Raw genomic sequence first — 12,881 nt, 5'->3', positions numbered from 1 at the left:
ATCATATAGAATTATCAGAACCCCGATGGTGTAGTGGTAAGGAAGCGACTCGAAACCAAACTCTGAAAAGTTTCAACATCTCGTCTTCTGCTTAAATCACCTCATAATTTACGTTGGGACTTAAAATCCCTGAGTAAATTATACAGGTTCTGATTAGGTTAGAAATTTAATGGTTTTCCTTTCATAAGACCGCATCCGAAATGAGTGTTCGATATATCGCGAACGTTGTGTTTAGTCAGCGCGTCTGACTAGACATTTAGTAAATAGCCCCGTTCCTAATAGTACTGCAACCTGTGTTGCTGATAAATAAACAAACCCGAACGTATACCTACACATATCTATATACATATTTTAATGTAGCTCTCTATGTATGAAAAAGTACCTAAAAGAAAATGTAATGTTGATTGCTTAAACAAGGTCACTTCAAATTATTCAACGAAATTGGTGGGTTATGGCTCAAATACTAGACTGTTGCGGTGAAAACTCATTTTCAATAAGTACTATACAATTCCACACATAATTATACGCCTAATATTTTTGCTCGATACATTCAATAGAATTCGTATTGACCAATCGATAACCAAGCCACTGTGACGCTGAAAAAATTGAAGAAACCACAAACAAAACTATATAATTATATCTAAATGTTATAGAATCTCCGTACCTTATTATTAAATTAAATAATATACCTACTGTTTAGGAAATATATGAAATCATAAATAAATTAATTGTCTTCATCTATCATTCATTCATTCGTCACCTTTTCATTAGTTCAGTTAAGTAACTATAACTTTAATTTAATTATTAATTAATGAATATAATCGTTTTTATTTTAATTGCTTTGTTTTATTTTTCTTGTGTTTTTTTGCCTTGTTTTCAAAAGTATATTATATTTATTTGTCTCGTGAAACCCTTTAAGTTTTGGACACTGCACCGTAACACATCAAATCACATTCATGTAAGTATAATTTGGTAATTAGTTAATTAACATTATTTACTCAGCTTATTTATACCTAGGTACCGTTGTGCTACTCCACAGTACCTACTACGTACGCCAACCCTAATGACCTTTATCTTGAAATTAAATGCATTCATTTACATCATCCCAAAAAAAACTTGCTATGAAAACAACGACTGCGGCATTCTCTACTTAGTATCAATTTTATTTATTTTAGCCAACCTATTATAAACTTTAAAACCGCATGCATTTCACAAAATCACAAGCATGCCTTATAAAAAAGCAAAAAACGCATGTCATCTTTCCAACCTACACCACACAACCAAACTAACCGGCCCCTCCCGCCCGTAGATTGGCAAGACAGCCAGAGGTCCCTGAACGTGGGCGTGACGCGTCCATCCCCGGGCTCCACTACGCTGGAGGACGTTCTGGACTCGCTGCTGGGGCTGCCCGCGCAGCCGGGCCGGGCCCCCACCCCGCAGCCCAGCCCTAGGAAGTCTACTAGCCCGTATTACTTGCTGGGGACTAAGGTTTGTTAACTGAGTTATAGTTAGCTAGGTATTTGATCATGTTTTATTTACCAATATACCTGCCGAAACTGGTAAAACCTTGACCTTGTCTTCAGTAGGTTCACTGATAAAAGTTCATCCCCTCTACTATAACTTTATGAGTAAGTTACGACTTCAACGCTACCGATGTTAAGTTGACAGCTATACACTCTTCGCTAGTGGCGCTATCTACAACTTCGATTCAGATTTTAAAAACCCAGAGCTTTAAACTATTTGCTATCCGCCGTCAACACTTTTTTCATGCCAGCCTTGTATTTCTATTTACTCAAGCTGTCTATCATCCAAAACCTCCTTAGTATTGCAGCTCTACATTTACATTCAGCCAGCACCATTTCTCTACTTTACAGAGCCCTCGTTACTCGACGCTGAGTGGCCACAGCAGTGGCTCGGCGGCGTCCCGATTCGTCAGCACGCCGAGCGAAGAGCCCTCATTGGCTAGCCGCGCCAGTGACAGCCCCGACCGCGCAGGTACGCACGATATGTAAGTTGCAGACGTTCCAATTTTGTATTTGTACCTTTTCCGTGTGTGGGTTGAGTGTGGGTGTCATAGAGTTGATCGATTTTCATATTTTTTTCATAGATGGATAGTTATTTTCATGGAAGTAATAATACAACAGGAATGCGCACTGCATCAAAAAAACGAGCCGACAGAGATAGTCAGCACGGAGCCCTCCATCTCTTTCTATTTTTGGTGACCATAATTTTAGGTAATTCATGAGACATCACTTCTAATCTATCATGTCGCGAATAGGTGTCGATGGTCTCAAAGTTACCTATTATTCGAATAATTCGATTGCAATGTAGGTACGAATGTATTTTGGTGATAAAATATGACAATTGAGTAAACAAATGGGGTGAAGGTAAAATTTGTATAGATTCAAAACAGGTTCAAACAGGTTAACATTAAACGCAACTATGTACCTAAAACGTGTTTACTCTGTGGGTGTTCCGTTTACATAGTCTAGTAAAGTGTAGTTGATGAAAATCATAAGATTTCAAAAAAAAAATCTCAACCTGAGTGCTTCCGCCGGTTTTAAGCTTGATAAATTATCTTATAATACTCATATCTATCATCAAAAAAATCAACAGCTCATAACTCTTTACCAGCCTTATAACAGTCACAATAATACCTAATGATACTTAGGTACAAAATAAAACAAAAAGTTGAATGAAACAGGTCCTAATTAATCGAAAGTGATTCAAAAGTACGAATGAATGGTCACCCTAACCATAACGTCTCCCACAACAGTATAAACGTCATCCGTCATCTTGACAACTTCGGTCTTGTCGTAAAGTATTTAGAAAAACTACCAATATTTTTTATGAAATTATAATTCATACAAATACCAAATATTTCATCAAAATTACATGTTTATAATGATTTATTGTAAATTTGTTTTTGAAAATGATATGATATACAGTAGTCTATGAGTTAATTTAATATTTTTTTTGCATAGCTCTCTTCGTACAAAATCTACTAAAGATTACACAACTAAATCCTGGCAATTGTTAGAAAGAGAGGAAGGGCTCTGTGGTAACCCTCTCTATCGGCTCGCGGCCTCTTTCACTTCAAATATAAGTCTTAAGGTGAATACATTAGGTCTATTTTTGTTTGCATCATTTTGGTGAGTGCGCATTCCTGTTGTATTATTACTTCCATGGTTATTTTAGTTATCTACGGGTTTCTTATCATGTTCAGTTGACACAATACTTGTTCTTATTGCCTAAGTACTTACTAAGGTAGAGATAGGAGAAAAGTTTCATGTGTTTCAGAAATTTATCATAATTCATCATTATGATATTGTCATATCTTGGGATTTACAATGCCTAGAGAGAGCAAGGTGACCTCCTTACTAATCCTTTGCTGATCGAAAGATGCTTATTGTTGATATGATTATTTTGACATACCTAATCGTCGATAAGTCGTATATTTTGTTTTTGCATCTCGTAAAAAACAATTGGGTTTTTTTTAGATACTATACCTACTACGTATTACGATACATTAGCGATCTCAATCAGCATAAATACTTATAGGGGCTAGTTGCAACCTACACTCAACCCTCACATGTTTTCCACTTCACCTCACAGCACACAGACTACCTTCTCTACTCTCCAGAATATGTCCCTTTCCCCTTCTGCTTTTAACGTTTAATCTAAGTAGTTAGTAGGTATTGGCTAGAAGGAAATGCTTTTTGCTTATGTTTTCAATTAAGTATTCTGATTAAATTATAAACCCTACTTCTTTAACTTTCTTGTTACCCCAAGTCTCTTTCTAATAAACACTCTACGTCAATCTTCATTTCGTCTTACATTGGTCACCTCTTTTCTTTCTACTTCCGTTCCACTCCTACACGAGTGGGGCGGTCTCTAACGTGCCGCTGTTTGTCTCCAGGCAAGGATACAGTTGATAAGTCTGGAGCGATGAGTGAGCGTCGCGCGCGGCCCACGCGGCGGCGCTCGGAGCCGGGCGCGCGGCGCGGCAGCCTGGACTCCGCCGCCCCCGCCCCCGCGCCCGCCCCGCGCCGCGCCAGCCTGCCCGCCCCCGCCCCCGCCCCACGCCGCGCCCGCAGCGACTCCCGCGCCTCGCTCGCCTCGCTGGACGACTCGGACGGCGCGCTGGTGCGCTGCCGCATGCCGCGCTGCCCCGCGCGCGCGCCCGCCGCCGCCGCGCGCCGCCACTACAAGGCGTGCCACAACTGCGCCACGCTGTACTGCTCGCGCGAGTGCCGGCGCGCGCACTGGGAGCGCCACCGCCGCGTGTGCCTGCACTCGCGCGCCTCCGCGCTGTGCCGCCAGATCATCGCCACGGCCAAGGAGGACGCGGCGGCGCTGCAGCGGCTGTCGGCGCTGGCGCACCGCGGCTACCTGGCGCAGGGCCGCGGCGTGGTCAAGCTGTTCTTCACGAGCCCCGAGGCGGCCGAGCGGTTCACGGCGCACGGCTACCAGCAGCTGCCCGAGCCGCAGTTCGTGCAGTGGACGGCGCTGCAGCCGGGCGAGATGGGCGCCGAGCTGTACGCGGAGGTGGTGCGGCTGTGCAAGGCCTACAACCCGGAGACGCGCGTGCTGCTGTACGCGTGCGTGTGCGTCATCAGCGAGGTGCCCACCTCGGGCGCCGTGCGCTGGGAGCGGCAGCAGGTGTCGCGCTGCGCCAAGCTGCGGCTGAGCCGCGCCGTGTCGGCCGCCATCCAGGAGCAGGGCCGGCGCCGGCGCCGCGGGGGCGACCGCGTGGAGGACGCCCGGGAGACACTCGTACTGAGCTCGCGGCTGCCGGCGGGCGAGCGCAGCGCCGCGTCTACACACAGGTTCCGCGAGACCTGCTTCCAGAACATCGTGAACGAGCTGGAGACCCGCGGCGTGAACCTGAAGAAGGACTTCCCGGAGGTGCACTCGCGGCTCGGTGCGTGGGCGGACGGCTCCAGCGAGCGGTTCATCCCGATGACCATCCACCCGCGCGACGCGGCCACGGGGCGCGCCTTCACGTGCGTGGTCGTGCCGGACTGCGAGGACTGCGGCACGCCCGTGGACGGCCGCGTCACCGCCGTGGACGTGGGCGTGGACCGCTCGCACCACCAGCTGTCCACGCCCATGTGAGCCCGGCCCCCCCGCGCGCCGCCCCGCGCGCCCCCCCGCGCCCCGCCCCGCGCCACGCGCCGCCGAGGGTAGCGCACTGCAGTTGAATACTTGAAAGACAATGTATAAAGTGTTTCTATTCTAGGGTAATGAAATTCTTGTCCTCTGCTACATTTTGTCGTCAAAGGGTTTTGGAGATATGCATAACTTTAACGAATCTCATTCAAACTTAAAGGGTATTGTTAGAAGAAGATATAAAACAGATGGCACTCTTTATGAAGTAAATACCTACAGTTTTGCTAATGTTGCCTTTTTATGCTGTTTTCTTTTAATTAGTTTAATTATTGAATAAGTTATAAAATGTACCTGCTTTGCTAGAGACGAACGTAGATGTTGTTGGTGAAATATTTACTTAAATGATTGATTTAATTAATAGTCAGAATGATTAGGTCTCTGTTATACCTATACTTGCAGGGTGACAATAGTAACAACTAAAATTATCGCTACAATAAAAAGGGCTTCAAAGAATCTATTTATTACGAAATTATTAAAAGTGCATACGTAGTATGTTTTCACCAAATATTCAAATTTTTATACCAAAAGGAAAAATATTGTAAAAGCTTATGATGCATGTGAGCGTATTAGTGAGAAATATTCAACAAAGTTTAGATAGATAATTAATTTTTACTCAATATTGGAAATATTATAATGGAAGTAATAATATGCTTACCTACCTACCAGTAAAACACTTAGATATTAACAAAGAAAGTGATCTAGCATGCCTTGGAGTAAGCGGCCATGCCATAGGCGTGAGCGTCGTTCATGAAATACTGAAAATAACGATATTTTTGCAGATTATGGAAATGGCGCCAAAAATAAACTTTACCTATCTTGTTTCCGTTTGTTGAATGAATTTGAGAAAGGATTGCAAGTGTCAAATATTTAACCTTTATGAATGCATTTCATTACATTCCAGTGGTTGAGGAGATATTTAAACATACCTATCTAATAATGATAATAAAGAAATATTAAACAATAACTTAAATGTACCCTTTACACCTATGAAATATGCATAGGTACCTAACTAATTGTGCCGACGATCGACATTTGAACAGTGTATTTTTAAACTTTTGATTGTATTTGTCTATTTAAATGTTATTGTTGATGTACACCCCGTATCCTACAACTGTTGATAAAAGTATTTATTAAATTAAGTTTTGGGTATTGTTCGTCAAACAATTGTATTGTGGACCTACCTGTGTCATAGGCCATATCTGTTTTTACTTCTGGTAAGGTTGATACAAAATAGAAACCTCATCATTGAGATCAACCTACATTGTGATTCCCGATTAAGGCTGACTGTCCTCTAGAGCGGAGCAGGGCTAGCGGAGCGGTGTGCGAGGCTATAATCTCAGATTTTATTCAATTTCATTGGTTGATTTTTACCTTACACTGCTCCGCTCTGGGTGGACAGGGGAGCATTTTAAATGCAGTGCCTCTCTTGCAGCTAAGAGGTGTGTATTTCATTATACCTAAGTATCAATATCTGGCCAAGTAAAAGCGCATATGTACCTACCGATATCGATGTGTTAGACTGTATCAGTGTATAACTGTGTAATATGTGTGACCAAATCCCTCAGTTAGTCATCAATTACTTTACGTATTAGATGGTCCAACATCTCTTCAAATTATATTTCAACCTCAAATTTCATTGGTGGTGTTAATCAATGCCTATATAAGTACATAAAGTATTAAAACAATAAGTACAACAATTTACCTACCCACTTGAATTCGGCTTTTCCAGAAAGTCGAATGCTCAGTTTTTCAAATTCTATTACATTTGTCTACAATTATTTAGATATTAAGCTATTGAATCTAAACTCGTTACATAATTTCATATACCTACCTATTAACGATGTTGCCATATCAAATTGTTTTACATTTACATAGTCTGAAGTACAGATTTTTTTATCTAGTAAAGTTGTCCTCTGTATATGTATTTGGAATAAACGGCCCCAGCTATAATAACTATTGTGTTTAATTGGTGTTTTTCATAAACCTAACCTACTACTAACGTGCTACGAGCGTTAGAGCTAGAGCGAAAGTGTGAGGCCCCATTAGTGCGTTGCGTTGCGTCGCCCCAAAGGAACGACACCGTCCAAACGTCCCAAAAATGTATGTATGTACGTAACGCACTAATGGGGCCTCGCTCTTACTATGGTACTACCTATCCCAGGCCAAATGCGGAGCTAGTGCAGCGCGTATACCGCTAGGTGGGGACGCTCACGCGTCAAACAAAAATTTACCATTGCATGCAGTAAAAACTCGAACAGCTAAAAATTCAAAAAACATTTAAGCATTACCATATAGTAATATGGATAAAATACTATTTTAAACTTTCCTCTATTTTTAGTCACCATACAGAAAATCTGAAAAATATCATATTCAAAAATGTATATTAGCGCCATCTATTGCCGAGTAGCATTATCATTTTAATTCTCACCTATCAATCACTTATAGCTTTACCATATTAGCACACGGAAGAACACACATGTTATCAAAACAAAAAGTCTTTCTTGTCTTTGACCTTTGCTCAATGAAATGACACTTCTTTCATTCGGTTCGTAGATTTTGTGATAAATATTCGTAATATTACACAAGTTACACGGCAATACGGGTGGAAAAGAGCAAATATCTAGTTCAGTGAAAATGGTGCATAAATATGTGTTGTATGCGGCTGTGCCCATATCGGTGGTGGTAGCTATAGGATTGATTCGCAAGTGGAGGTCTAGCAAGTGGGGCAAATGTTTGACCAACACCTGTCTCAGAGGGAAGACGTTTCTGATCACCGGCGCCAACAGCGGCATCGGGCTGGAGACGGCCCGCGCGCTGGTGAAGAGGAAGGCCAGGATCATCTTCGCGTGCCGAGACCTGGAGAATGCCAAGAAGGCCATCGCCGAGATCAGGAAGGAACAGCCGAATGGAGGAGAGATGGTAAGACATTTGATAGTTGTAAGAGTTTATTTTGGTTAGCTTTCCATCTTATCATTTGTGATATGAATAATATAACTTAAATTATATACTTACACAATTTATACTCTCGGAGTTATCTCATAACTTGTAACTTAACTATGACTTACATAACATTGTTAAAAAAACAGTAATATATTTCTCTCTGCAAAACCTTAACCTTAAAACAGAATAAACTAATAACTAGCTTACAAGTGAAGTTACAAAAACAATGATGATATCAAACACTTATATTTTTAAATCTAATTTTATACTGAACTAAACTTCACTATTTTTGCATCCGCAGATCCCCATGCATTTAGACTTAGCATCCTTTGATTCCATTGAGAAGTTTGTGGAAGTGGTGAAGGCTGGTTTCCACAAAATAGATGTCCTCATCAACAATGCCGGTGTGGCTGTGCCTCTGAACCTAGATCTGAAGACTAAGGAGGGATTTGAAATACATTTTGGAGTCAACCACTTGGGACACTTCTACCTAACCAACTTACTCCTTGATTTGTTGAAGAGAGCTACACCTAGCAGGTTGGTTTGAGTTGTATTAAATTCTCCATAATGTATTTAAAAATATTAAAGCAGACCTGTAGGTAGCAATGTTTTCTTTTATATTTAAGTACATTGTATACCATCTCCATGGTTTTAAATGGTAATGAAACCTGCATATCTAGATTTCTCACATGTGCATAGATGTTACAACCCACCAACCCACAGTCAACAAGCCTAATCAACAAAAATTCCATTTGATTGACCCAGGTGCATATAATTATACTCTTGCATTATAGATTGTTATCAGATTAAAGTGTTTAAGTATCTAAAAATTCCATATTATCTTTTCAAAATGATCTCATGATAGCGCCAAAGCCTATTTACAGTATGTGGATTATGATTAAAAGCTCCCAAACAACAGCTAGCAATTATAAAAAAAGATATAATTTTAATGATTTTCAGGGTTGTCATAATATCATCAACTCTTCACGAGTCAGGGAAAATCAACTTTGATGATCTGAACCATAAGACTGAGATAGCAGAAGCACAGTCGGGGAAGAAGAAGTCTCGCCACAACCCCGGGTACAATGACTCCAAGCTGATGAATGTTTACTTCGCCCGCGGGCTGGCCGACCGGCTGCGGGGCTCCGGCATAGACGTCAATGTATGCTGCCCTGGATTCACTTACACTAATCTTTTCAGGTATGTATATTACATGTATAAAAACATGATTCATCTAAATTGATTCTTGCTATCACACATAATGTTTCATCTAAATTGATTCTGATATCAAAAGTTATATGGATGGAACCTTGAATGTGTTCCTTTGGTCTATTAATAAACAGTGTAGTTAAATCTATTATAATTCTAAATTTATGCTTCAAAATGATCTTATACATTAGTTGGTACTGGAAAAACTCCACAATGCATGACGTCATATTACTGTAAGATCAGATAATGTTATTTTTTATTACGGGTTATAAATGTGCCTGGCATCATCCACATTATTGTAGATTAAAGTTTTATAATACTAATATTTTTTTATTTTATTACAGATATTCAGTAAAGTGGTACCACTACCTTATTTTCTCACCAGTTGCTTTGTTCTTCATGCGGTCAGCTAGTCAGGTAAATAATTATAAACTTAATGTCTCATAGTCTAAAAATATACATAGTAGCTCTGTATTGAATACACCAGTCTTACCCAAATAAAACGATATTTTACATAAAACCTACCCCGTTAAGCGTCCACCTTTCAGCATCGTAAAATTCACACATGTTCACTTCATTGTCATTGCCGACGCCTTTTCTCCATACATTTATGACAATCCCTTGGTGCGATACGTAGATACCGATAAGTGGACGCTTACCTTTAAACTCCAGTATATGGTGAGCATCATGTACTCAGAACAATGATAAATATCATAGTTAAGGTCTTCTTTTACAAGTCATGTAGTTATTAATAACTGCCGGTTCCAGGGAGCCCAAACGGTCATCTTCTGCGCGTCAGACCCGAGCATCGAGGGCAAGTCGGGCAAGTTCTACCGAGACTGCACGGAGTATGCGTCCAAGCACCAGTTCAGCAAGGAGGTGGAGAGCCGCCTGTGGACCGTCAGCGAGGAACTGGTCAAGCAGAGGAAGCCGCTGTGAGGTGGAGCGTGTGTAGGTAGATTACTGTCTTGTTACATTCACGAGCAATGAAAAAGTTTCAGTGATGATAGCACCAAATTACTCCTAAGCAGTAAGACAAGCTTAATGGCGTTGTCTGCAATATTGAAGTAAGCACATTTAACAGCGCATCAGAATATTAACAACTAAGAACGTTAGTATTTAAATAATATCATGTTTAAAAAAATTGGGGCGCTATTTGGTCATTTTTAAAGTGGAATTTTTTATTTCTCGTGAGTGTATTGTGTAAAATGGTTCTTGGTTTAGCACTGATTACTTACATAATTTCCTGTACTGGGTAGATTATAAGTTTCAAAGTCCATGATTTAAAAGGGAAGCTACGTATATTGTTCCAAACAAGAAGTTTGTTGCGTTTTATTGTTTCTCATTAATTGGATGAAATGTGCCATATTATATTTTTAAAAATGTTGTGTATCGATATTTATGTAAAAAAAAACCTGTGGGTACTCTTTAATGATATAAGTATACACTATATTAGTCTTCTACGAAACACCAAAAAAATGTTATAGTGGGTATAAAAATGTAGGCTGTAGGTAAAAACGTAACTATTGTTTATATTTTGTCATCTGTGTTTTGGTTGAATGCAATACTTTCCCATATTTAAGTTATATACTCAAATGTAAGCAAATACATAATGAATTAATATAAAAAGCGTGACCAATGCACAATATTTGTAACATTTAAATAATTGTTTGATTCCAGTGGATTTTATGTATTTCCCATTGTTTACACCTCTACGGTTTTATCGAGATCAATTGTGTGAGTAATAAGATTAATTTGTATAGGAATGTATTTCATTTATTAAATATTTAATTGGGTATATATCATCTTTTATTTCAAATTAAAAGACACCAGCTAATATTTTAAATAAATATTTATTTTAAAATATTAAAATGGCATACATTTTGCACATACAGACCAAGATCTTACAATTCTTAATGTACAGGACCTACCAAGAAGCCATCCCATTATAATATGTACTAATACAATTATAATATGATACATATTTTAAGCAGGTACAAATTATGCAGTGAGGATATAGAAATACAATTCAAACAATTTACATTGTAAGTACGTAATATGGGGTGCAAAGAAACGAAGCCTCCTCGAGTGGTATGTTACACATAGTTCCCAGTTATAATATTCTAGTCTATGCATAGTTCGTATAATCAGCGACTGCCAATTAATTAATAGGTGACTTTGATTCTGAAGCAATAAATGTAAAATTTGATGCTATCGAAACCCAAATTCATGATACGAAAATTGCACCGCGCTGAGCTCTAATTTTTGTTTGACAGCTCTAGAGCTGAAATTTATTGAGCCACAATAGACAACATTAAAGTGCCACAAGCTTATCAGTTCCGGTGAGAGCTCACGTAAATGACGAATATCTCTTCATTCAATAAGATTTTACGTTTGCCTGTAGAGGTAATTCGCTCTTGCGGTTTTAATACACCCACCTAATCTATGTCAATACATAATTCATTAGTAAGTAATGATATATGGATCAATTTAGTTCACCCTCACCGGAACAGATAAGTTTGTCGCACTGTACATTACAGTAAGAATTTGCCGAACTTCCTTAGCTTATTGGTAACATTTTTTCATCATTACAAATACTTTCTAATGACATACAGGCACTTGGTGATTGATTTATGATTACACCGGGTATTGCATTCGCATATAGACAGACCATTATGGTGTCAAAACATGTAAGAATTGAGTTTGTTTTAGCTTGTAAACTCTATTACGATTACGTGAATCAATATCACCGTTTCACCTTTCGACATCGTACGCAACGGACGCATCAGAATTCTTTGTAGAGAAATTCACCGACGCCGCTTCGCCATACATTTATGACAATCCGTTTGGTGCGATACGTAAGATACCAATAGATGGACGCTTTCCTTTAGGATGAGGTATCAGTCAGTGTTTCAGTCACACTTGCTTGAAATATTTAGTCTCAAAGTACACTAGGCAGACTTGCTTGCGGTGTAGTAGGTATGTAGGAACCTAAACGTACAGAAGTTGCTCATATAGTAGTACTATTACTTGGACGGCTGTTTTTAAATATGCAATCAAAGGAAATACCTATAATTCAAGGAGTTATATGTTATATGTACCTCATAAACACAGCTCCGTCACTACGTCTTCCCAACATGCGTGCCTACTTTTATAAGTATAATTTACGTCTGTAAATTTCAGATTCAATATCAGGTAGTAGGCACAAAGTATACATCTACAAAGTCCTATAATAATTTTATCTTAGTTGTCAAAAATTACAAAACTTATCTTACACAATTTACATTTACATGCCTACGGCCCACTCTCTTTGGCAAACATACGAATGGAATGTTTTTAAGTAAAAGAGGTAGTTTATTTAAAATAGAATACATGTGATGACAATACATAATACCTAATCGGTATGAGATAAACTCAGTATAGCGTGGGTATCGTTATACCGTGGTTATAATTTTACACTATTTAAACATATACTTATTAAGTGATACAATTTTCGCTCTAGCATTTTATGAACAAACGTCGCCCCATGATTTATGGGTCTCTATGACCGATTTAATTTC

General features: G+C 39.5%; 2 protein-coding genes across 3 annotated transcripts in view; both read left to right on the top strand.

Moving 5' to 3' along the window:
* The window catches only part of LOC105386573 (serine/arginine repetitive matrix protein 2), a 76,911-nt gene extending 70,600 nt beyond the window's left edge, over nucleotides 1-6,311 (top strand). For both annotated transcript variants that reach the window (XM_038107744.2, XM_038107743.2), the window contains exons 9-11: nucleotides 1,310-1,488; nucleotides 1,875-1,995; nucleotides 3,920-6,311. In XM_038107744.2, the coding sequence (XP_037963672.2) occupies nucleotides 1,310-1,488; nucleotides 1,875-1,995; nucleotides 3,920-5,118 (1,499 nt within the window). In that variant the 3' untranslated portion in view covers nucleotides 5,119-6,311. The remainder of the gene's footprint in view (nucleotides 1-1,309; nucleotides 1,489-1,874; nucleotides 1,996-3,919) is intronic.
* A 1,321-nt stretch (nucleotides 6,312-7,632) lies between these two features.
* On the top strand, nucleotides 7,633-10,309 carry LOC105386564 (retinol dehydrogenase 14). Its single transcript, XM_011557156.3, has 5 exons — nucleotides 7,633-8,091; nucleotides 8,414-8,649; nucleotides 9,073-9,312; nucleotides 9,666-9,738; nucleotides 10,090-10,309. The coding sequence occupies exons 1-5, from the start codon at nucleotides 7,807-7,809 to the stop codon at nucleotides 10,258-10,260; spliced, it is 1,005 nt and encodes a 334-aa protein (XP_011555458.1). The 5' UTR covers nucleotides 7,633-7,806; the 3' UTR covers nucleotides 10,261-10,309.
* Nucleotides 10,310-12,881: the final 2,572 nt, after the last annotated feature.

Source organism: Plutella xylostella, chromosome 15, assembly GCF_932276165.1.
Source record: "Plutella xylostella chromosome 15, ilPluXylo3.1, whole genome shotgun sequence".
NCBI lineage: Eukaryota > Metazoa > Arthropoda > Insecta > Lepidoptera > Plutellidae > Plutella > Plutella xylostella.
Note: the sequence above shows the minus strand (reverse complement) of the source record. Positions and strands in the feature narration are given on the sequence as shown.

Bases quoted from the DNA above. Each gene is read 5' to 3' on its own strand.
- LOC105386564 (XM_011557156.3), top strand. From the start codon at position 7,807: ATGGTGCATAAATATGTGTTGTATGCGGCTGTGCCCATATCGGTGGTG. The intron at 8,650-9,072 runs GTTGGTTTGAGT...AATGATTTTCAG, and splicing joins AAGAGAGCTACACCTAGCAG to GGTTGTCATAATATCATCAA. The intron at 9,313-9,665 runs GTATGTATATTA...ATTTTATTACAG, and splicing joins ACTTACACTAATCTTTTCAG to ATATTCAGTAAAGTGGTACC.